This window comes from Gadus morhua, chromosome 21 (assembly GCF_902167405.1).
Source record: "Gadus morhua chromosome 21, gadMor3.0, whole genome shotgun sequence".
Taxonomy (NCBI): domain Eukaryota; kingdom Metazoa; phylum Chordata; class Actinopteri; order Gadiformes; family Gadidae; genus Gadus; species Gadus morhua.
This window is the reverse complement of record NC_044068.1, coordinates 4543057-4566087: the sequence shown is the minus strand read 5'-3', so window position 1 is coordinate 4566087 and position 23031 is coordinate 4543057. Positions and strand designations below refer to the sequence as shown.

The following is a 23031-nucleotide window of genomic DNA, read 5'->3' as shown; positions in this document are numbered from 1 at the left end:
AAATCAAACAAATACTCACAAGGTCAAACGAAATGGTTTGGCCTCCAGTTTACAATTAATCCAGAGATCCGGAGGGACGTAATGAGGAAGAAACTCAAACGAACTAATTACATCAGAGACGAATCAGAGAACATATTCTGTGCTGCGAATGTTTTTTATACAAACATGCAAGTGAACCCCCCTGGCATAGGACGGGTTAAATGCAGAGAATGGATTTCCCCGTGGGGATTACCTGACAGTTATGGGGCTTTTAATATTACTTCTCCACTTTCCTGAGCTTTGAAAAGTGCCAATCCGGAGAAAATTTCAGAGGTGTCAACAAGACCAGTGGGCAACACTTACTAGTTTAGCTTTCACTTATTTTCTGTTTATGGGTAAACAGTGCCACCTATCGACCAAATGCACTCAAAACAAGTCTAAAGATATAAACTATGAATCGATGAAGTCGTCTAGACTAGAGATATTAATATACTTGTTCAATGGATGTAATCGATCGTAAACACTGTAGGCCTGTTTTGAGGCCAATTGCAAAATTAATTATATTAAAACTGATGAATTTTGTAGATAAACATAAATTGAGAATTGTATCTGGTGCAAGTTCCCTGTTGATATAAATAAATGATGTGTGAAATGGTGCATTTTGAATATCATGCACTGAACAGAGCAAGCGGAACCATCTAAAGACACCACATTTAATAAATAGCTGTGCCTCTCATTTTTACAAATTAGCATGTATCACTTTTACAGAATATTTTACACAATGTAACCGTGTTGTTTTTTAACTGCTTTGGTTCACGAAAGCGAAATTGCTTTTGAGAAATACATTCCATATGTCTACAATCAAATATCCTGCACGTGTGAGGCTTCCCTGAGCAATAATCATAATCAATCAATAATTATCAGTAATCACTCAATCATAATCAATTAGTACATTCACAAAACAAAAACGTTAAAAACACAAAACTTTGCTTTCCTTCCGTGTCGGTTTGCAGTGCAATTCCCCGCTGTAGATTCGACATGCTCTATAGGTTATTGATCATAGATGGCCTGAATCCAATAAATACTTGTGAATAGTGCCAAATGTCGCGCCAACTCCCCCCTTCGCAAACACCCAATAAAACACAAACAAAGTAAAAAAACAGTGCAAGAATAATCATCATTATTCAATACCTCCAATATGACTTATATTCTGATCACTGTATAGTATCAGCCAATCACGCTCCAACTCTCACAAAAAGGGGCCCCCCACCTCCACTCCGGCCCAGCCCCTCCGCCCATCCCAAATGTTACGAGGGGGTCGCGATATTGTGTTTCGCGACCCTCACGACTTCCACAGGTTCCGGCTGGGCGGAGAGACGACATTCAGAGACTCCTCCCGCTGGTCAGTGCTGGTAGTGTGGGCCGGCCGCCACGTGCTGCTGGTGTTGATGGAGAAGGTGGTGCGGTACGCTGTGGGGCTGAGGGTGGTGCGGATGGGGGTGGGGGTGGTGGGGGTAGCTAGTGGCGCCGCCATGCTGCCCCGCTGCCGTCGCCGGGAAGATGGGCTCCGGGCTGTGGGCCGCGTGGCCCCCGGTGTGACCCCCCGTACACTGGGGTTCGTGGCTGCTCAGGATCGAGGACAGGTGCTTCTTCTCCTCGGTGAGCTGCTTCACCTCCTTCCTGAGCGCAGCGTTCACCTTCTCCAGCTCCTCGCTCTCCTGGGGACCAGAGACACAACACAACGCCGTGGGTTAGGGGAGTGGTTCTCAAATGGAGTACTGCAGGGGGCACTCAGAAAATAATAATTAAAAAGATTTTTTTTTTCCACCCTGAGCAAGTTTAAATGCTGAAATCTAGACAAAGTCGAGAGAATAGAGAAGTGGCTGAAATGTAAATCTGTAAAAATGGAGAAAGATAAATATACATCGTCAATTCCAGGAAGACTATATTTGAATGGGATTCCCCTCTACATGCTCTGACCCTCCCCTAGCATTGCGCTTCTTTTTTGGGGAGAAAGGAGCCAACAGTTGCATGAAGCACGGACCCATGTTTCTCACTAAATTGGAATTAGTTAGCATATCACTGACTGCTCAGTTGACTGAGTGGTGGGAAATGCAGCAGGCCTGATATGTTGCTTGTGCATCGCAACGTAGCATCGCAATGACCGCCGCCATTCTGGGAGCGCTGCAGAATTGGAATGTTATTAATTATGTAGGTAGAAATAGTTTGGTCATTGTTCGGGAATTAATCCTGAATTGATTCCTCATTATGGGAAGAAGTGTTGTTTTAAAAGTGTTAAGAGTGTTTAATATGCGAAAAAGTTTTGATTAGCCTAGGATATGGTATATTTATTTACATTTACAATAACTAGAACTCTGGGGGTTTCTCCAAAAAGATGATGTTAAAATACATTTGCAGGTAGGCCTACTACAACTGAAACCGCGTCGACCTCTGATCAGTGCAGAGGGAAGAGGAAGAGGAGGGTGCCTCGAACGCAACAAAATTCTCACGGGGATTGAAAAGGTCATCGTCTCGCAACCACATTCAGCCCGAAGCCACTCTGATCGTCAGACACAATCTTTCCTTGGGCAAACCCCATCGCCCCGGGTGACGTAGCCTGTCACCACGCAGTCCTTCCCACGCATGACATCTTTACCAGAAGTGATAACCCGCTGCCACTGCGGCCCCAAAACAACTGCCCACGGCCTCGGCTCCTCCCCTGAATAACGTTTACACGGAACTCGTGACGCGACTCAAAAGCAAGTGTGAAAAAATAAACTACTCTGGACGAAACAGGAAACGCCTCTCGTCTCTCATAGTAAAGGAAAAAAAAAAGATACCTTCCTGTTTATGACAGAGAAGAACGACTAAAGAACCCAAAGACCCACAAGAGCCCTGTCTGTGTGGCTGCGGCTCTGGCACTCTTTACACTGAAACACCTCCGGAGATGGGATCAGGACCGCGATTGCCGCGCGTGGGAAGACAAAGTCATTGATCGAGTTCACAAACACCAGAACTGCCGCCGCCCCCACAACGCCTAACTTCTTCTCTGTTGTTTCTACTCAGATAAAGTTCAAAAGATTAAGCGGTCTGCGTAAGAAACGAGGTGATGATGTGCTGACAGCAGCTTTGGTTCTTTGGAAATCCCTCCCTGTGTTTCCCTGCAGGGCTCTACGTCACAGGGACGTTATAGGGCCGTGGGCTGGAGAGGGCTGGTTATCAGATCTCAAATATGAAAACAGTTACGGTAAATATCCCTTTTCAGAGACTTTGTTATGGCACAAAAAGTTCCTCTCTCTCTCTCTCTCTCTCTCTCTCTCTCTCTCTCTCTCTCTCTCTCTCTCTCTCTCTCTCTCTCTCTCTCTCTCTCTCTCTCTCTCTCTCTCTCTCTCTCTCTCTCTCTCTCTCTCTCTCTCTCTCTCCCTCTCTGTCTCTCTCTCTCCCTCCCCTTTCATCTCCCTCTCTCTCTCTCCTCCCCCTTTCTTCTCTCCCTCCTCTTCTCTTTCTTCTCTCTCTCCCTCTCTCTCTCTCTCTCTCTCTCTCTCTCTCTCTCTCTCTCTCTCTCTCTCTCTCTCTCTCTCTCTCTCTCTCTCTCTCTCTCTCTGTCTCTCTCTCTCCCTCCCCTTTCATCTCCCTCTCTCTCTCCTCCCCCTTTCTTCTCTCCCTCCTCTTCTCTTTCTTCTCTCTCTCCCTCTCTCTCTCTCTCTCTCTCTCTCTCTCTCTCTCTCTCTCTCTCTCTCTCTCTCTCTCTCTCTCTCTCTCTCTCTCTCTCTCTCTCTCTCTCTCTCTCTCTCTCTCTCCCCCTCCCTTCCTCCCTCCCTTCCTTTCTCTCTATATATAAATAAATATATGATTACACAGTAATGACCAGAAGGGGCAGTTTCTTATGGCCAGCTCTCATGTGTCGTCCAACACGTGCCGATGATGGCAAGAAAAAGAGCAGTGCCAGTGATTGAGACAGCTGTGTTTAAATTCAGCGCTATAATCTCAACCCGGGCCCACTTTCACTTGGCTCCGGAGGGGCGTGAGAGAGGGATGGAGACAGGGAGGGAGGGAGAGAGGGAGAGGGGGACAGAGGGGGGAGACGGAGAGAGGAACAGAGGAAGGGAGAGGGACTGAGGATTGAGGGAGAGAGAGAGGGAGAGGGGAGAGAGAGGGAGAGGGTGAGAGGGATAGAGACAGGGAGAAGGAGATTGATAGGTAGAAAAGAGAAAGGGGGAGGGGGAGAGGGAGATGGAGACAGGGAGAGAGGGAGATGGAGAGAGGGAGAATGGGGGGGAGAGGGGCATGGAGAGAGAGATGGAGAGACAGGGATAGAGAAAGAAGAGAGGGAGCGAGAGAGAGACAGCACAAGCGAGAAAGAGAGAGAGAGAGACAGCCCGAGAGAGAGACAGCACGAGAGAGAGAGACAGCACGAGCAAGCGAGATCGAGAGACAGCACGGGAGAGAACGTGAGGAGGAGGCCCACACATGCTAATATATTCCTGAGGCTTCTGTGAAAACACGCAGCGCTTGCCTCCAAGTGTGCAACACAACAGAAGCCGTGACACACCAGCGCCACATGGTCAGGTGGAGCCTTGTAAATATAACAGAACGCCCGGGCCAAAGCGCTCCCTGAGCACTGCATGGGTGCGGAGAAACATATCTGAGGGAGACTGGTGGAGGAGAGAGATTCATCTCTGCCTATATGGTAAATGGACTACATTTATAGAGCGCTTTTGTAACCTGTGGCCACTCAAAGGCTTTACAATGTTGACGTTCACCCGTTCATGCACACATCCACACATCGACGGCGGCGTCAGCCATGCCAAGCGACAGCCAGCTCGTCGGGAGCAATCAGGGTGAGGTGACTTCTCGCTCAGGGACACCTCGACCCCCTAGGGGCAGCCGGGGATCGAACTAGCGACCTTCAGGTTATAACGAGCGACAAGTCCACCCAGGTGTGCTTTTCTTGCTTACTTCTGTGCCGTTCTGCACATATACAAACGTGTGTACGTGTGTGTGTGTTTGTACGTGTGTCCCTACTGTCCCTAATTTGGCAAGATATCTCTCATCAGAGCTGTGACCTTCATCAGGGTGTCATCATTAGGCTGGTTCTAGGCTGGGCAGATGCACTCAAACACAGACGCACACACACTCGCACATGCACACACACACAAGCACACACACACACACACACACACACATGTGCCCCTGAAAACACACACATGCGCACAGTGTACACAGATTGACCTGAAATCAACTGTGAGCTCCCCTTCCCCCCATAGGATACACAAACTAAACTATCTCAGTAGTTGAATTAGTAATAGCAGTAGTAGCTAATTTAGAGTAAAATTGAGAGACAAGGCAGGACAATCTAGTTTTGTGTGGAGAGGGTTTGACTCCCATTCAGAACGGCACCAGGTCGGATCTCCCCCCAGGCCTACGGTCACGAGAAGCTGAGTTTCTCACCAGGTGTAGCGTGTCGGCCTTCTGGGTCTGCCTCATTCTGCTCTTCTGGGCCGCGATTCGGTTCTTCTCCCGTCTCATCACCCTTTTTGCATCATCTGAGGAACCCTGCGGAGAACACAGTACCACCAACCTTCAGCCTAGTGCGGAGAAGAACCAACAGCATTCAGTCTAGAACCAAGAACACTGGAACAACAGCCCTCAGTCTAGAACCGAGAACACCATTGAACCAACAGCATTCATTCTAGAACCGAGAACACCATGGAACCAACAGCATTCATTCTAGAACCGAGAACACCATGGAACCAACAGCATTTGTCTAGAATCGAGAACACCATGGGTTATTTATATAGTTTTGACCACAGGTAATTTCCCAAAGGTTGCTTCCTGGCCCCCTTGTCCTTATATGCCCCTGCCGCATTCAATTATATGGAACCAAGACTGCTTTTGGGTGGATAAGGCCCATATATGGAAGGTAAAATATGCCTTACGGTTGTAAAATGATTAAGGTCGTTATGGGATTTCACCTGAATAATAACGACGTGCCCCACCCAAATTACCTCGACATAGACAAATACTTTGGTTATTAACAGTTTGACAGTTTGAGACATAGGCGTTTTTTTTTTCGTTGTACCTGATGGCACACAGTTAGGGGTGTGGCTGAGATATGCCCTGGATTTCACACACACACACACACACACACACACACACACACACACACACACACACACACACACACACACACACACACACACACACACACACACACACACACACACACCCTGTTTCAGGTCCCAAACACCAGTAACTGTGACAGGCATCAGAATTACGGTGCACCCGCAAAGTGCTGACTCAACTGTAAAGCCACTAGCATAATGTGGGCCATTGAGGAGACACCAAGACATATCCCTCTCAATGCTTTCTCTCAATGATCTCACTTCAAAATAAGACATCATCTAGCTTGCATAAATTTAACAAAATCTCCACCTCAATGTTGCTTAAAGTGGTTCTCAGGAACTTCAGAAGATAAAGTCGGGCGCAGGAGACATAGCGCATGTCACAGGCATGTTGCATCGCACTGGGGTTTGGAAACATAATACAAGAATGTGGACATGAATGTGTAGGGAGATTTGAATAGGTTCGCACACACAGGCCCAGACCGGAGCTTCTGATCTGACAAGTTAGCACAAGTGACTCGGAGATGAGCCATAGGTCGCGTTATCAAAAAACCACATGACATCTCAGGCAGCATTCATTCATTCACAGATTCTCGTACTGCGTGCGTTCTGGGTCCCTGGCGCCTGTTGCTTTAGTCATAAACAACATCTCTGCAATCCCCGCTGTTTCCCCCATTCAGGCAAAATTTGAATATCAACCAATATGAACACCCTCAGACCCATGCAATAGATGGTTTCTTCTGAGTGTGTGTAGCGTTCTTGCCACCCCCTCCCCCCAGGTTTAACTGTTCAAAAAGCCGAGCAGGTAAAGAAGGGTAGATTGAAAGGGGGAGAATAATTCATTCTACCCTCTCTCTCCTGGCGGGGGGCAGTGACGGAATATATAGAGAAAAAGAGAGAGAGAAACGCTACCGACTTACCGGTTGGCTGGCCGGTGAAGGAGACCTGTTGTAACTTGTGTCATTGCTGTCGGAGCCGTGAGCCATGCCGAGTGTGGCGTCTCCGATCCCGTCTCGCTCTGCACCGCTTCTGCTTTCACTTTGGCTGCAATGTGTCTGTGTGTGTTTGTGTGTGTGTTTGTGCGCGCGCGTCTGAGCATGCGTGTCTGTGTGTGAGGCTGCTCTGAGAGGAACCTTCTTTTCACTTTACCAGTGATGAATCTCTCTCATTCTAACAACCCTCCTCTATTATTTGACTCTCACCCACACTCTCTCTATCCCCCCCCCCGCCTCTCTCTCTCTCTCTCTCTCTCTCTCTCTCTCTCTCTCTCTCTCTCTCTCTCTCTCTCTCTCTCTCTCTCTCTCTCTCTCTCTCTCTCTCTCTCTCTCTCTCTCTCTCTCTCTCTCTCTCTCTCCCTCCCTCCCTCCCTCCCTCCCTCCCCCTCTCTCTCTCTCTCTCTCTCTCTCTCTCTCTCTCTCCTCTCTCTCTCTCTCTCTCTCTCTCTCTCTCTCTCTCTCTCTCTCTCTCTCTCTCTCTCTCTCTCTCTCTCTCTCTCTCTCTCTCTCGACTGTGCCTAATTAGCTGGGTTTTCTTGTAAGATCCACGTTATGTCATTACCCCAGAAGTCATGTGTCCGGTGAGGTCTTTATGTTCACCTTGGTAACAATAAGGTGTTTGTAAACTCCGACACAGAACCAAAACTCCCCGCTGCGTTTATCGTAAGACTGTGCAAACCCAGTCCATTTACTTTTATCATACAGTGTGTGGCAGAACACACACATTTGTGGATTGAGAAACAGTCCCAATTAAGGGATGTGTGTGTTTGATGATATTTGACACTGAGTATATGTGTTGTATACTGTACTGTAATTATTATGGATAGTTGCAGTACAGGTTACTAGGATATTACAAAAAACTAAGCTAAAACAATATTCTCCCTTATTTTTTCTAAATGCACTCGAAGCAGTCGACCTATTTGTTGATTTGTATTCTCGCATGATTCTTGCACTTTTTGTTTGGGGTTGCCATAGTTCAATGGCCCTGGATAAAACCGTCAGCTGAATAAATGTAATGTAATTACCTCTTTCTGTTTTCAAGTTTCGACCAAATTCTCAATGGTCCATGTCTAGAGAGAGAGAGAGAGAGAGAGAGAGAGAGAGAGAGAGAGAGAGAGAGAGAGAGAGAGAGAGAGAGAGAGAGAGAGAGAGAGAGAGAGAGAGAGAGAGAGAGAGAGAGAGAGACAGAGAGACAGAGAGAGACAGAGAATGGAGAAAAGGAGAAGCTGCGCGGATGACTGGGTTTTGCGTATTCAGAAGCCCTTTGTGGGTTTTTTCTCCTTGCGCTTTCTGGTCTCTTGAATCTTGTGCACCAGCTGTGGTGTCCCGAACAGCTCGCCATCTGAAGAAGAGGAGGCAGGGGGGTTCCACCGACTGGCTGCCCACCTAGTGTCAGAAATCCCTCTGATTCACCAGCGCTCTCTGCCCATGCTTAACAGCGGAGGAAAGTGTGTGTGACCGCGACACAGTGTTCATGAGGGAAATGCATTGGCATTTAAGGAGAAAGAGGTTTCCGAGTAAGGCGAAAGGGGTAAAAGTACGCAGAATACTGACCGTCGGAGGGGTAGATTTTATTTGAAAATAACCTGACCCTGCAGAAAAGCCCTTAACGTGAAAAACGTACGGTTTATTATCAATTAGAAAACTTTGAATAAAAATCCATAATAACGGTAACTTATATATTATTATTTTGATTCATTGCATAGGCTATAGGCTTTGTGTGTGTGTGTGTGTGTGTGTGTGTGTGTGTGTGTGTGTGTGTGTGTGTGTGTGTGTGTGTGTGTGTGTGTGTGTGTGTGTGTGTGTGTGTGTGTGTGTGTGTGTGTGTGTGTGTGTGTGTGTGTGTGTGAGAGAGAGAGAGCATATGTGTGTTTGTGTGGGTGGGGGGACACCATTTATCCGTAGGGACTTACAGGAAATGAGACATCTCATTAGAATGAGCCTGTAACCTATAGAACTCAATGCCCTTTGGTATAGGTCTGCCAGCCCTTACACCGCGGGATGACATATATTTGCGTGTCTTTAAAATGGTGGTACCCATGCATGGTAAACTGAAGAAAAATATGAAATCAAATGGTTTTTTTTATTATTGTAAATATTATTAAATATTTGCCCCGCAAGAAGCCTGGTGTAGTATAAATGAACTATCAATAACGATATATAATATTTGATACATGCCCACACATGTCCACAATTATTTGTTCCCAAAATCTCTATTGGGATGATTTCCTCTGTCCCTAAACGTTGGAACAAGGTAGAATTAGTGGCACAAGACCGAGTAGATCGAATATAAAAAAATAAAAGCTGAAAAGAAAAAGCGAAATCACGACGAAAACAGCTTCACTGGGCAGAACAGCCCTCCCACACAGAAACGTGTTTTGCGCTATAGCCGGAGTGTGCGGAGCTTGGCTGACGGACAGACGTTTCTGGTACTTGGCATTTAGAGTGCTCCAAAACTGTTGAATATGAAAAAATACATAAACAGAAACTCCTCAAATGGATCAACAGTCTTGATTCTGCCCAGAAAAACCTAATACAGAGAGTTGGAAATACAAGCTGCGTCTGTGTGCACGTGTGTGTGGTTGCGTGTGTGGGGGTGAGGATTACTTGGGGATAGTTTCGATAATTAATTCCCCTCATTCAGATGCATCTGTACATCGTGTAGGCGTCTTCTAGTTAATGTTTGTTTTAGGTGCGTGCGTGTGTGTGCGTGTGTGTTTGTGTGTGTATGTGTGGGGTTGGGGATTATTTGGGGATATTAATCATTAATTCCGCTCATATGCATCTGTACGCGTCTACTAGTTAAGGTTTGTTTTATGTTCCTTGCCACTAATATTGTTTAGACGAGATGGCCTGGATAATACTTAACTTAGGCTTAAACTTACTAATACACCAAGAAAATGTTTTTTTGTTGTGTAACATTGTAAGCAATGGATCACAACGACACGCACACTTTGACATTAATGTAGCCGTTTGAATGTGTGGGCTAAATGTAAGGCTGTACAAACCATACAAGCATGATGGCCATGTATTGAAGACCCAGCAAATATTAAACTGGGAGTTTTAAAGAGCTGCCTGTCACAGGGGACTTTAAAGGGGACTTTAAAAAATAATTATGCAGTCGAGATTTAATCATGTCGAGTGATTAAATTGTAAAAAGAGTATAAAATCAAAGCAACTCTGAAATTATTGTTAACCTCAACCTTTAAGTTATCTTTATCCTATGTATTATTATTAGCCTATATGCCTATGTTTCCCAAATACCTTTCCATGGGAAATAACATGCGTTTTAATATAAGAGATCAGAACCAGTATACACAATCTTTGCTCCTTTTCGGTATTGAGGTGAAACATTAAAACATGTGAAACATTAATGCGTCAACACTGTCCACTTAGTTGAAAAAAAGTAAACTGCTGAGCTTAATGACAGTTGAATGGTAAACTAGGGACATCTGCTGGGTGGTTAAGGGAACTAATTGGAGTAAATGTCATGCTTTTACACCCTTAACCAGTAGGAGATGCTGTTGGACGGGACGTTGAGCTTGCCATCGGCTATGTTGTAAGCGTTCAGAACATCAAAAGTAGTATGAAATAAGCCCCGTAATTACAATAAAGGTGGGATTGTCTCTTAAATGTTGAGTGAATTAGAATCATTCATAAAAACCAAGGCATTTACTGTAATATTTATAATTTTCAGCATTGAGGGGAAAGTAGGTCATGGCAATTGCATACTATTTAAGAACAGTATGGTGAACTAACGTTTAAAATTTAACTACATTAAAAATGTAGATCGATTTTATCTTAAAAAGACTGAGTCCCGCTATATTGCCCAGGCTGCACTACAGCGTCTATTCACGGGCGCGAACCCACTACTGAGCGGCACGGGGGCTTTGACCTGCTCCGTTTCCGACCTGGGCCGATTCACCCCTCCTTAGACGACCTGGTAGTCCCGGGCTCCCCCAGGAGCACCATATCGATACCGAACTTAGCGCGGACACCCGATCGACATAGCCCACTGCAGCTCAGAACTCCTGAGCTCAAACGATCCGCCAGCCTCAGCCTCCCAGTAGCATGGATTACAGGCGCACGCCACTGCGCCCGGCGAAATTGTACTGCGCTGGTAATGGTTTTGTCTTCGACAACCATGACGTCATCCCAACGCTCTCTCGCTCCATCTGGTGGTTAGATAATGATTCGCAGCTTGGGAGCGTTACAGGCCCCTTGTCAAATATATCTAGAATTAACGTGCCGATTTATGCCACAGCACGATCTTTATGTGTAGAAAGCCTATGTGAGATTGAAATGGTAAATACATACCTTTTCCATATGAAATGTGTTGCCGAATGCTATGATTGTCAGCAAACCGCACTCCATGCAGGTAACTGCTTCTCTCGGGATTTTGAGGCATCTCATTAATTAAGTAAAACAGCTGATTTTTTTTCAGAAGCAGAACTCTGTTTATGATTGGCTTAGCCCGAGGAGGTTTAGGCAACAATACCTCTGAAGAACAACGCTTTTAGTGGGCTTCAGGGGTTCATTATCGGAGATAACCCAGAGTAGGCTATTAAAATGAAGGCAGTTATGTTCAGCCAACTTGGATATTTCAGAGTGAGACCATCCTGATCTTGCGATTTCTGATTAGTTTCTCGCTTAACTGGCATGATCTCGCGAGATCATGTTCTCGCGAGGCATCGCTGGAGTACTGACTGGGAACCTATAACTTTGTGCTATGAGTCAACCACCGTGGCCGCAACCAGAGCTATTTAGAGAGCCTTCTTTCTCTCTTTACAAAGCTTCGGCCACAACAGTCAACTACGAAACTAGTTCACGTTTTATTTCCTCTTAATGATTGTCTTCAGAAAACCAGGCAAAGGAATATAATCAATTTATTATGACGATATGGTTCAAAATCCAGGTGGTTTCATTTAACCTCCAGACATTAATAGGCTATTATGGTCACGTAGCTATCATATTTAAATTGTATTTTTAGTTCCCACTGCTTATACTTGCTATGGATAAAGGTGTTTATTGCATTTACTAAAAGTACTTAGTATTTACCCTAAATGTCCAATGGTATCTGATCATTGTACTTAGTGAATATTATGCAAAATCGTGTGCTTGATCATTTTTGGGTGTAAAGAAGGACACAACTTCAGGCCACATAAAAAACACTGACTTTATATATGGAGGATATTTTAATACATCCAACGTTTAGAGAAAAGTCAACAGTTCCACTTACACAAACCTTTCATAAAATGCATTTCACAAAACATGGAAACTAAAAACGTTAAGATCGGGGAACCAAGGACTTTAGAAAACGATATCAAAATTCTATCTGGTCGTCATCGTCGCGATACTTTCTTCTTTACGTCTGTGGATCTGTCAGCTTTAACTGCAGCGGAAGAAAGACAGACACATGGATTAGTATTCGACCAAATAGGAGTATCAAGACATGAGAGCTGATGTTCAACTTCTTCCAGCCACGATGTTAAACCGTTGAAACAAACCTCTGTTTAACAACGAGATCAAATGACTAAAATCATTTTAAATCCTGAAATAAAACAAACCGCTACTCGCCATTAAAGATAAACAAACCCACGTTTCAGCAACACCAACCAGGCTTTAGAAAATCTTGAACTTTATTCATATTTATAAACGACTGGCTAAACGGAAATGGTGCATTTCAACACGTGGCCCAAAGTCAGTTTGAACTCAGAGCGGGCGGCAGTGAGGCAGGCAGAGCAGAGGGCCGGGCTGATGCCTCCCGCTAGAGGGAGTCCACGGGTCGTGAGTTGTGTGTTAGGGGGGGGGGGGGGTTGTGGGGGTCGGGGCCCTACCTGCTCTGGGCCTTGGTCCACTTCAGGGCGTGTCGGGGCGGCAGGCTGGTGGTGGGGTGGTAGAAGGTGCAGCCCGCTCGCTTGCACTGGGTGGCGAAGCGGCACGGCTGTTGGGCACAACGACACCATGGCAACGCGTCAATGTCACACGGTGATGCGTCACATGTTGATGTGCGACATGTTGATGTGCGACATGTCGATGTGCGACATGTCGATGTGCGACATGTCGATGTGCGACATGTTGATGTACAACCAGGTAACCGTGGTTACCTTGGGGTGATAGAAGGCACAGTCCATCTTCTTGCACTCTGGGAAGAAGCGACACACACTGCCAGACTGCGGGGCTGCTGCCGCTGTGGACGCACACACACACACACACACACACACACACACACACACACACACACACACACATTGACATGTCAGCCAATCACGTCAGCTCTTGGGATTTCAGCTTCAACAACAACTGCCCTTTCCAACTATGCTACCATGGCAGTGTCATTAATGCATTGTTCAACTGCCAAAGCCGGGGAACAATATTTATTTTATGTTATACAAATTTTGCATTTAATTGCATATACTTGCATCATCCAGTGAGCTCTCTGTTCATTATGATTACCCCCTTGTACTTCTCCTCCTCCTCCTCTCCACTTCTCTCAGTCCGTGTACGAAAAAACTAATAATTACAGATCCTGGGTCTGCTTTATCTTCTTTGAATCTTCTCAACTCCTGAACTTGCTGAACTAGAAAATAATTTATTTTTTTTCCTGGGGTGAGGATAAAAGCTGATTTGGTCTCAGTGGGAGGGAGTGTGGGGATACGCGTGTGCGTGCGTGTGCGTGCGTGCGTGCGTGGGGTACCTGGTCTGGGCGGGGGCAGAGGCGCGGCGGCCCGTCGGCTCACGTGGGTGAAGGGACAGTCGGGCTTTGTGCATTTGCCGTCGTATTTACAGTTGGGATGGACAAACAGACACTTCTCCCCGTATGTGCAGTTAGGGAAGGTCCTGCAAACAGGGCATAGAAGAAGGAGAAGAAGAAGAAGACACTTGGTTAGACTTCACAACTCAAACATGGGAATTCATCCATTTGTAATGTTGTTGTTGTGGTCGATGTTGTTGTTGTCCTCCCAGGCTACGTACTTGCACTGTGTGGTGGGGTGATGGTAGGGGCACTCGTCCCCACTCTTGCACACGGGCCAGAACCGGCATCGCTCCAGAACCTTCGCCCTCTTCTGGGGGACGGTGGCGCCGTCCTCGTCCTCTTCATCGTCCACCTCCATGCCGTCATCTGAGAGGAGGGGAGAGGAGAGGAGGGGAGGGGAGAGGAGAGGAGGGGAGTAGAGAGAAGAGGAGGGGAGAGGAGAGGAGAGGAGGGGAGAGGAGAGGAGGGGAGAGGAGAGGAGAGGAGGGGTGAGGAGGAGGGGAGAGGAGAGGAGAGGAGACGGAGGGAGAGAAAGGGTAAAGAAGAGAGAGGGGAAAGGAGTAGATGGTAAAAGTAGGATGAGGAGTGTAAAATAGGACAGTAAAGGAGAGGAGGATAGAAGAGCAAAGGAGAAGAGGAGGAAAAGAGAGGAAAGGAAGAGAGGAGAAGCAAGAGGACAGGAGAAGAGAGGGAAGAGGAGTAGAGAAGGGGGAGGACAGGACAGTGAGGCGTGATGCATGAGGTAGTCTGAAGGGCAGACCCTCAACAATTTAGAAGTTCAACCTCCTTAGGAAGGAGTAGCTACCCATATGAGGCACTGCCCCCACCCCTACCAGAAAGACAACCCAGCTGCCTTGCCTACTGTCGGCCATGTTGAACCTGCCCTGGAGCCTACCGTCGGCCATGTTGAACCCGCCCTGGAGCCTACCGTCGGCCATGTTGAACCCCCCCCTGGAGCCTACCGTCGGCCATGTTGAACCCGCCCTGGAGCCTACCGTCGGCCATGTTGAACCCCCCCCTGGCGCCTACCGTCGGCCATGTTGAACCCGCCCTGGAGCGTACCGTCGGCCATGTTGAACCCGCCCTGGAGCCTACCGTCGGCCATGTTGAACCCGCCCTGGAGCCTACCGTCGGCCATGTTGAACCCCCCCCTGGAGACTACCGTCGGCCATGTTGAACCCCCCCCTGGAGCCTACCGTCGGCCATGTTGAACCCCCCCCTGGAGCCTACCGTCGGCCATGTTGAACCCCCCCCTGGAGCCTACCGTCGGCCATGTTGAACCCGCCCTGGAGCCTACCGTCGGCCATGTTGAACCCGCCCTGGAGCCTCTGCAGGATGCTGCCCTTGGCCTGCAGGCCCAGCCGGGAGGAGACGGGGGGCGGCCGGGGGTTCTCCAGCTCCATGTCGCAGTCCGCCATGTTGCCCAGCGGGCTGGGCACGCCGTCCAGCGTCACGATGAACTTGGGGCTGCCGGCCTCCGTCTCCTTGCTGAGAGCACAGAGCGGACAGGTGACCCGGGAGGAAGTGCTGACGGGACTCACGGCGGGGTGTGTGTGAGTGTGCGGCGGTGTGTGTTTTCGTGTGGACGTGCATGCGTGTGCCTGCATATTTGCGACTGTGTTTGTTTGTGTGTGCTTACTAGACGATGTGTGTGTGCGCGTGTGACGATGTGTGTTTGCGTGCGCGCGTGTGTGCCAGTGTGCGTGCGTGACGTTGTGCGTGACGTTGTGCGTGCGTGCGTGTGTACCTGGCCTGGACGGTGCGGGGTAACCCCGGTCTGACGAGGTCCCCGGTCTCCTGGAGCTGCAGCCGGCTCCGGACGGGCGTGTCCTGGAGCGCGGCCCGGCTCATGATGAAGGAGCGCGTGTCAAAGGCCTTGGTGTCGAAGGCCTTGGCGCCGTTGCCCCCGGTGACGGCCACATCTGCCATGACAACAGCAGCGACAACAACAACAACAACATCATCATAACGTGAGCTCGTGGACGAGTTTCGGAGAGATGGAGATATCCACCATCGACCGACTGGCCGTCGAGCCGCCGGGACGGACCGCTGCAACAATCGGATAAAAAAAGACACGCGATTGTTCTTCAAGTTTAAATTAGACTCACTGGGGTTGGCCGGCTCCTTTGGGACACTGGAGAGGTTCTGGGGCTGGTCCAACTGAAGGCGTGAAGCTAGAGACCTCGGCGGGGGCACTAGAGGAGAACAACAGACGAGGAGAAGAGGACCGTCGGGCCGGGCGGTTAGGATCTGATCCAGGGTCATCGATTCAAAACGCCGCCGACTGAATTATATTTACAATACGTTTGGCGCATGCTTTTATGAGGCTTCTCTGCGTGACCACCCTACTTTCTAAAAAGAAACAACTGCCCGGACACACACACACACACACACACACACACACACACACACACACACACACACACACACACACACACACACACACACACACACACACACACACACACACACACACACACACACACACACTGAGAGAGACAGAGTCCTCCGCGATGTGCGTTCTCAATCCAACACGAGCGCTGCAAACAGCACCGATCTAAGCAGCGGCTGCACATGTGCGTTCTCTGGAGCGGTTTCGGCAGGGACGCGTGGCCTACCCAGCGTCCGGGCGGGGGGCCCCTCGGTGGGGTTGTAGGAGGGGGCCTGGGGCGCCAGCGTCTGGAGGTGCTCCTGGACCAGCTGGATGGCCGCCGTCATCTCCTCGCTGTTCGCCAGGCGGGTCCGGGGGGCCACGGGCACCATCTGCCTCTGGGAGTCTGGGGAAAACCGGGGATCGGGTTCAGAGCCCAACAGGTTACAGGGCAATCCCTCTGACCCCCCCCCCCCCCCCCCCCCCCCACGCCCATCTTATGCAACTATTGTATGTTGTACTTCCTGGCATTTTAAAAATGGTACTGAGTATTGTGTAGCGTCTTGTCCTAGCTTTCGCGCTCGTCTACGCGGAACGGGTTAACCTAGTGATTGTTAGTGCATGGCACTTGGTTCTACGAACATCCTTACCGTACCGACAGCGATATAGGGTCGTTTCTCTTTCTTATGACAAATGTACCTAATGTGTGCGTCTTTGGATAAAAGCGTCTACGGTACGAAGGGAACGGTACGAGGTGGTCGTTGATGTCAAAACAGATCAACTGCACGGTTATGAAAACACAGCGGTAAACGTTTGTGTCCTTCTCTTTAGTGCCTACAACTCCTCCACGAGGTGCCGCGACACGCATCGTGGTTGTTGAATAGCCAAGCCTCAGTGTGGACCTACTTGCGGTGAAGGCGGTGGTCTTGGTGATGGAGTCCTGGGCCTCGGAGATGGCCTTCAGGATCAGGTTCCTGTTGGCCTGCTTGCCCGGCGGCAGGGAGGGTCTGGAAGGGCATGGGTTGACGTTTACCTTCTGTCCACATGTCGTTTGACACTATTGCTCCATGCGAGTCATTAGGATGGTGATCGACCCAGGCGGGTGCGTGCGTGTGACTCACTTGCGCTCCGGTTTGGAGGGCAGGGACACGCGGCTGGACATGCTCCTGCCGGCGTAGCCCTTTTCTTCCTCCTCCTCCTCCTCCTCCTCCTCCTCGACGTCGTCGCTGTCCTGCTTCTCGGCCCGTCGGTTGACCCAGCCCACGGAGCTCGCCACCGGCGCCTTGCGCTTGCGGGACATCTCCCCCTGGACAAAGATTAGATATTTAGAGGGTTTGTACAACAGCGTGCCGTGCATCATGGGGTCATCATGGGCATATTGAGAGGACTCCAGAGCATTGTATGGAGGGGACTGGAGAGTTATACTGAATAAAAAGGTTAATATACCGCAACCCTGGCGAATGAAAACCTTGTTTTTCAGCATCTCACATGAGAATCATTGCAGGATTTTCAAACACACCAATCTCTCCCCAAAACGATAAAAAGTTTCCAGGATTAAATTACTAAACAACAACCAAAACAAACATAACGACAATGGACAAGCCCCGTGAATGACTACTCGAATGACGGACATGCCATGTGATTGGCTAATCGAATGACAGACAAGCACTATGATTGGCTAATCGAATGACGGGCATGCCCTATGATTGGCTAATCGAATGACGGGCATGCCCTATGATTGGCTAATCGAATGACGGGCATGCCCTATGATTGGCTAATCGAATGACGGACATGCCCTATGATTGGCTAATCGAATGACGGGCATGCCCTATGATTGGCTAATCGAATGAGGGACATGCCCTATGATTGGCTAACCCAACCCCTACCTGGGTAAGCTCCTCTCTGCTGCTGGTCTCATAGCGCCCCACCCGGCTGGAGGCCGCCCTGGTGCTCCGCCCACTGCCGCTGCGGCTGTCCTGGTGGTGGTGGTGGTGCCGGTGGCTGTCTCCGTGCTGCTGCCTCCCGCCTCCCCCCTGGTGGGCCGCGCCCTCGTCGGCGGACCGGCCCGAGGCCAGCCTCCCGCTGCCGTGGTGGGCGCCGGACTCGTCCGAGGACCGCCCCAGCCTCCCGCCGTGGTGGACGCTGGTCTCGTCTGAGGAGCGGCCCCCCGAGGCCAGCCTGCCGCCGCCGCCGCCGCCGCCGTGGGAGGGCCGGTAGAGGGGCGCGGTGGGCCGGCCGGAGGGGCCCCGCTGGCGGCCCTGATGGGCCGACTCCGGGGGCGTGTCCTCGTCGATGAGGTCGTCGTCGTCCATCTCGGGCTTGATGTCGAGGACGGCCTCCAAGGGGGGCTGCTCCATGAGGGGCTTCACGGCCGAGGTGAGGCGGGAGGAGGAGCTCGTCCTGGGGGGGGGGGGGGGGGGGTTGGTTAATGAAGAGGTCGGGAAACAACAGGTTTGTGTTCCTCCTTTTTCTTTTTGTCAGAGCATCTTCGTCATAGAGCGATGGATTCAGCAATGCATTCGATCGGGCGGAAAGTTGGTTAGGGTGCTTCTGACTGGGTTCGGGGCTGAACCCCTGTATCCTCGGCTCAATCCCCCTGTCCCCAGTTCAATCCCCCTGTCCCCAGTTCAACCCCCCTGTCCCCAGTTCAACCCCCCTGTCCCCAGTTCAACCCCCCTGTCCCCAGTTCAACCCCCCTGTGTGCCCAGTTCAACCCCCCTGTGTGCCCAGTTCAACCCCCCTGTGTGCCCAGTTCAACCCCCCTGTGTGCCCAGTTCAACCCCCCTGTGTGCCCAGTTCAACCCCCCTGTGTCCCCAGTTCAACCCCCCTGTCCCCAGTTCAACCCCCCTGTCCCCAGTTCAACCCCCGTGTGCCCAGTTCAACCCCCCTGTGTGCCCAGTTCAACCCCCCTGTGTGCCCAGTTCAACCCCCCTGTCTGCCCAGTTCAACCCCCCTGTGTGCCCAGTTCAACCCCCCTGTCCCCAGTTCAACCCCCCTGTCCCCAGTTCAACCCCCCTGTGTGCCCAGTTCAACCCCCCTGTGTGCCCAGTTCAACCCCCCTGTGTGCCCAGTTCAACCCCCCTGTGTGCCCAGTTCAACCCCCCTGTGTGCCCAGTTCAACCCCCCTGTGTGCCCAGTTCAACCCCCTCTGTCCCCAGTTCAACCCCCCGGTCCCAAGTTCAACCCCCCGGTCCCCAGTTCAACCCCCCTGTCCCCAGTTCCACCCCCCTGTGTGCCCAGTTCAACCCCCGTGTCCTCAGCTGAACCAACCCCCTACCCGTCCTGCTCCACAAAGAAGCGCCTCTAGAGCCATTCCCTGGAAGTTCTTTTGGATGAAGGCCTCGGCCACACAGGGTAAAGGCCTGATTATGGTCCCACGTTCACGCATCGAAAGGGGGTGACGGATCCCTTACGTCCTTGCGGACGCTCCACCGCAAGGGCCAGACGTGCGCCTCCCAAGAATTGTAACCTTCCATCGAGGCGACGCAGCAGCCAGGGCTGCGATTGGTCCGCTCACTAACACCAGACGCAGAACTATAAAGGTTTACTACTGCCATTTTCAGCCCTTCACAACACATTCTAAAACAGAGTCACCACGGCTGGCCACTGACACTGGAAAGGAAGCAGCACATCGACCCAGCCCTACCTGTGCTCCTGGGCCGAGCTGGACACACGCGTCTCGTTGCGGTCGGAGCGAGAGCTGGACACGGCCAGGGCCTTGGCGGGGTCTGCCCTCTTCTCACCGCCGGAGGAGGAGGAGGACTGCGTCTTCCCCGACACGGAGATGCTGTCCAGCTGCAGCTGAGACGACGCGGGGTCTGTGCGCACCGAGAGAACACACGGGTCAGCGAGGGAGAATTGAGATTCACCGGCGTCGGATTCAAGTGATTCTCACTATGTTTACATGCACCGATCATGTAAAGAACGGAGATCGGTTTATTCTTGGGGTATAGTAACAGGGACACCTTAATAGCTCTTGATTCAATCTTTCCATTTACTTTATCACGTTAAACATGAGTGGCCATGTGAACACAGTAATCAACATAGAAATAATGTACTGGGATCATGGCATTGCTCTGCTTATCCGTCTAAACTGTGCAAGTAAATATACTGACATTTTGGCAAACCTTTGCATCAGAGTTCACTTACCAACTGCCACGGATCTCAATTTCTCAAGGACACCATGTAACCTATAAAATAAATGTAAAAGTGCCATTTAGGTAAAACTAATATTACACTATTTTAAATACAATGAATAATCATTTACTGTTTCAATCATGTTTCTGCAGATCATGTGATCTGCAGTTCCATAAAAAAAGTTGAAGTAAATGAGGGTCTTTCTTGAACAAAACTTTAAGAAGAACCCAACACCCGGGTGAAAGAGTCCCAAGACGTCGATACTTTAGCGGGGGAACCATCCAATTGTTATCATTATGATCGTCGCTATTATTACCAGACAGTGAACTTGATCGTGTTGCCCCCTAGAAAGAGAGATAGGTCGTCCCCCATTTGCTGAGACGTCTTCTTGTTGGCAACCATCACCATGATGTAGTCAGGCAGCTCCTCGTCTGAGGGGAGAAACGGGGACACGGGGTCAAAGAGAAGCCTCAACAACACATGCAAACACGCAGTGGGTGTCGCAGAATGAAAGTCTGCGGTGCACTCGTTAACTTACCGACATACGCTCCCAGTTCTTGCAACTTGCCCTTTATGGCGGCCTGCAATGAAATAACAACACATGTTGGGCAGGTTTGAAAACAATCTGGTCGCTTGACCAGATGTGGTTCTGCTGGCTCTGCTAATAGCTAGCGTGGTGCAGGCAACCTTATGAATGGGCAAGTGCTCATACCAATCAACAGAACATCAAGCATGAGTGGATCAATGAGATACTGTACACCAGGTAACAGAATCGGCTGTAGTGTGTGATAGGTGGGCGTGGATACGATATCAACACATAACACTATAGCTAGTAGGCTAGCCATGGTCCAATCGTGCTATGCTAAGCTAACGTTTACTTACTCGGGCCTAGATGCAAAACAAGTAATTCAAGGGGGAAATCTCCTACTCACCCTTATTTTCTTGCTAATCTCCGTCCCAATTTCCATGATTGCGTTATCCTAAATTGAATACAGTATTAGGGTTAAAGAGTGGAGTTAAGTTGTTAGCAGTGTTGCCCAAATCAACACTCCGGTGAAACGTTAAACAGTGGTGCACCTTCTACGGATCTCTTCTAAGGACATTTCTCACACAGGTCGTCAGTATGAAAATACTGCCACCTGGCGGTTTAAGTAGTCACCGTCCTATTTTACACAGATAGGACAGCGTCTGCTTAATCTATGTGGAATTATTAACTAGTTTATTGAAAAAAACAATTCAATAGTTTGGCACTGCCTAGTCATGGAAAATGTCTTTCAAATAAAGAGTAGGCTACATTTTTAATCAGAGGCAGCCTATATATTTTTTTTAAGGGAATTTGTGTCCAAAACTACAAGTACAACATATAAATCAGTTTGGCAGTTCCTAATGATGAGAAATTGATCTCACATATGCGGTCAGTTTTAATCAGAGTAAGCCTTTTTTCAATAATGTAATTGTGTGTCCACTAGATGGCAGAATACACCACTCCAAATACCTGAAACTTTAGATCTGTTTAGAATTTGAAATAATTAAAACCACAGTTCAGATTGGCAACGAATAAAATGGTTCGTGTTGTTATTTGATAGCTTCTAGTTCAGGGGAACAGTGAAGGCCATTGGTAAAGATTTGGTATAATCAACAATGAGAACGTCCAGAATGCTCATCACATGTCGTCAAGGGGGTAGGCCTACATGGTAGAGAAACATGGGTTGGAGGATGTATCGAATATGTGTCATGCAGCGGGGCGCCTCTGCTGAATTGTCAGCGCAACTGCAAAAAGAAAAAGTTTCTGCCAAGTTCAAGGCACATTTGCATATGATCTGGTCTCAGCAGACACCTTGACTCTGTTGGTTGTTATGTCATATTTGGAAGTTCAATCTGTACATTTTCCCCAAAAAACTCTCACCAGAAGTAACCATTTTTTTTTTACATTTTCTTCCGAGAGGGCATGCCCCAGGACATGCTACAATTTTTTTTTTTTTTGTAGCATGCTACTGCTACAAAAAAATCAAGGGGGAATCACTGTGTCATGTGTCAAATATGTTATTTAACCCCATGTCTCTTTAGCCTCTATGCCCTTGATAACATCTTACATTTACAATTACAGTTAGGGCATTTAGCAGACGCTTTTATCCTAAGTACAATTTCCCCCTCTTCATTAACAGAACATATGTGAACAGCAACGTATCAGTAAAATCAAAAATAATCGGATGCGTTATAATAATTCTAAGGAGCTTTAGGTTCGCCGCTGGGTTTTATAAAAGCAGCGTCCCAGAACTGCGTTCCTGTTATGAGCCTTTCAATGCCGACCAACAATGACAGGAAGGATCAGTCTGTTGTCTAGACGAGCGTCTAACACACTCTCGCTAAGGCTACCTCACCCTCTCTCCCTCTGTCTCTCTCTCTCTCTCTCTCTCTCTCTCTCTCTCTCTCTCTCTCTCTCTCTCTCTCTCTCTCTCTCTCTCTCTCTCTCTCTCTCTCTCTCTCTCTCACTGTGTGTGTGTGTGTGTGTGTGTGTGTGTGTGTGTGTGTGTGTGTGTGTGTGTGTGTGTGTGTGTGTGTGTGTGTGTGTGTGTGTGTGTGTGTGTGTGTGTGTGTGTGTGTGTCTCTCTCTTTCTCTTTCTTGTCTTTCTCAAGGACAAAAAGCCCGCACACACGCTCTGTTG

At 49.0% G+C, this 23031-nt stretch overlaps 2 protein-coding genes across 5 annotated transcripts; both read right to left on the bottom strand.

Moving 5' to 3' along the window:
* Positions 1-676: 676 nt before the first annotated feature.
* batf (basic leucine zipper transcription factor, ATF-like) lies at positions 677-7274 on the bottom strand. Its single transcript, XM_030344914.1, has 3 exons — positions 7025-7274; positions 5431-5535; positions 677-1697 (listed from the first exon to the last, which is right to left on the bottom strand). Exons 1-3 carry the CDS (start codon positions 7088-7090, stop codon positions 1383-1385), a joined length of 486 nt encoding a protein of 161 aa, XP_030200774.1. The 5' UTR covers positions 7091-7274; the 3' UTR covers positions 677-1382.
* Positions 7275-12257: 4983 nt separating this feature from the next.
* On the bottom strand, positions 12258-21472 carry zc3h14 (zinc finger CCCH-type containing 14). 4 transcript variants are annotated; one of them, XM_030344898.1, is made up of 17 exons: positions 21298-21472; positions 20904-20946; positions 20682-20796; positions 20378-20418; positions 19875-20046; positions 18114-18627; positions 17349-17533; positions 17134-17234; positions 16475-16633; positions 15965-16051; positions 15604-15799; positions 15154-15344; positions 14075-14222; positions 13797-13939; positions 13207-13289; positions 12937-13043; positions 12258-12491 (listed from the first exon to the last, which is right to left on the bottom strand). In XM_030344898.1, the coding sequence occupies exons 1-17, from the start codon at positions 21331-21333 to the stop codon at positions 12488-12490; spliced, it is 2325 nt and encodes a 774-aa protein (XP_030200758.1). In that variant the 5' UTR covers positions 21334-21472; the 3' UTR covers positions 12258-12487. The 4 variants fall into 4 exon arrangements, with proteins under 4 accessions (XP_030200758.1, XP_030200759.1, XP_030200760.1 ...); XM_030344899.1 differs by having other exon boundaries at positions 15604-15790; XM_030344900.1 differs by having other exon boundaries at positions 15604-15787.
* Positions 21473-23031: the final 1559 nt, after the last annotated feature.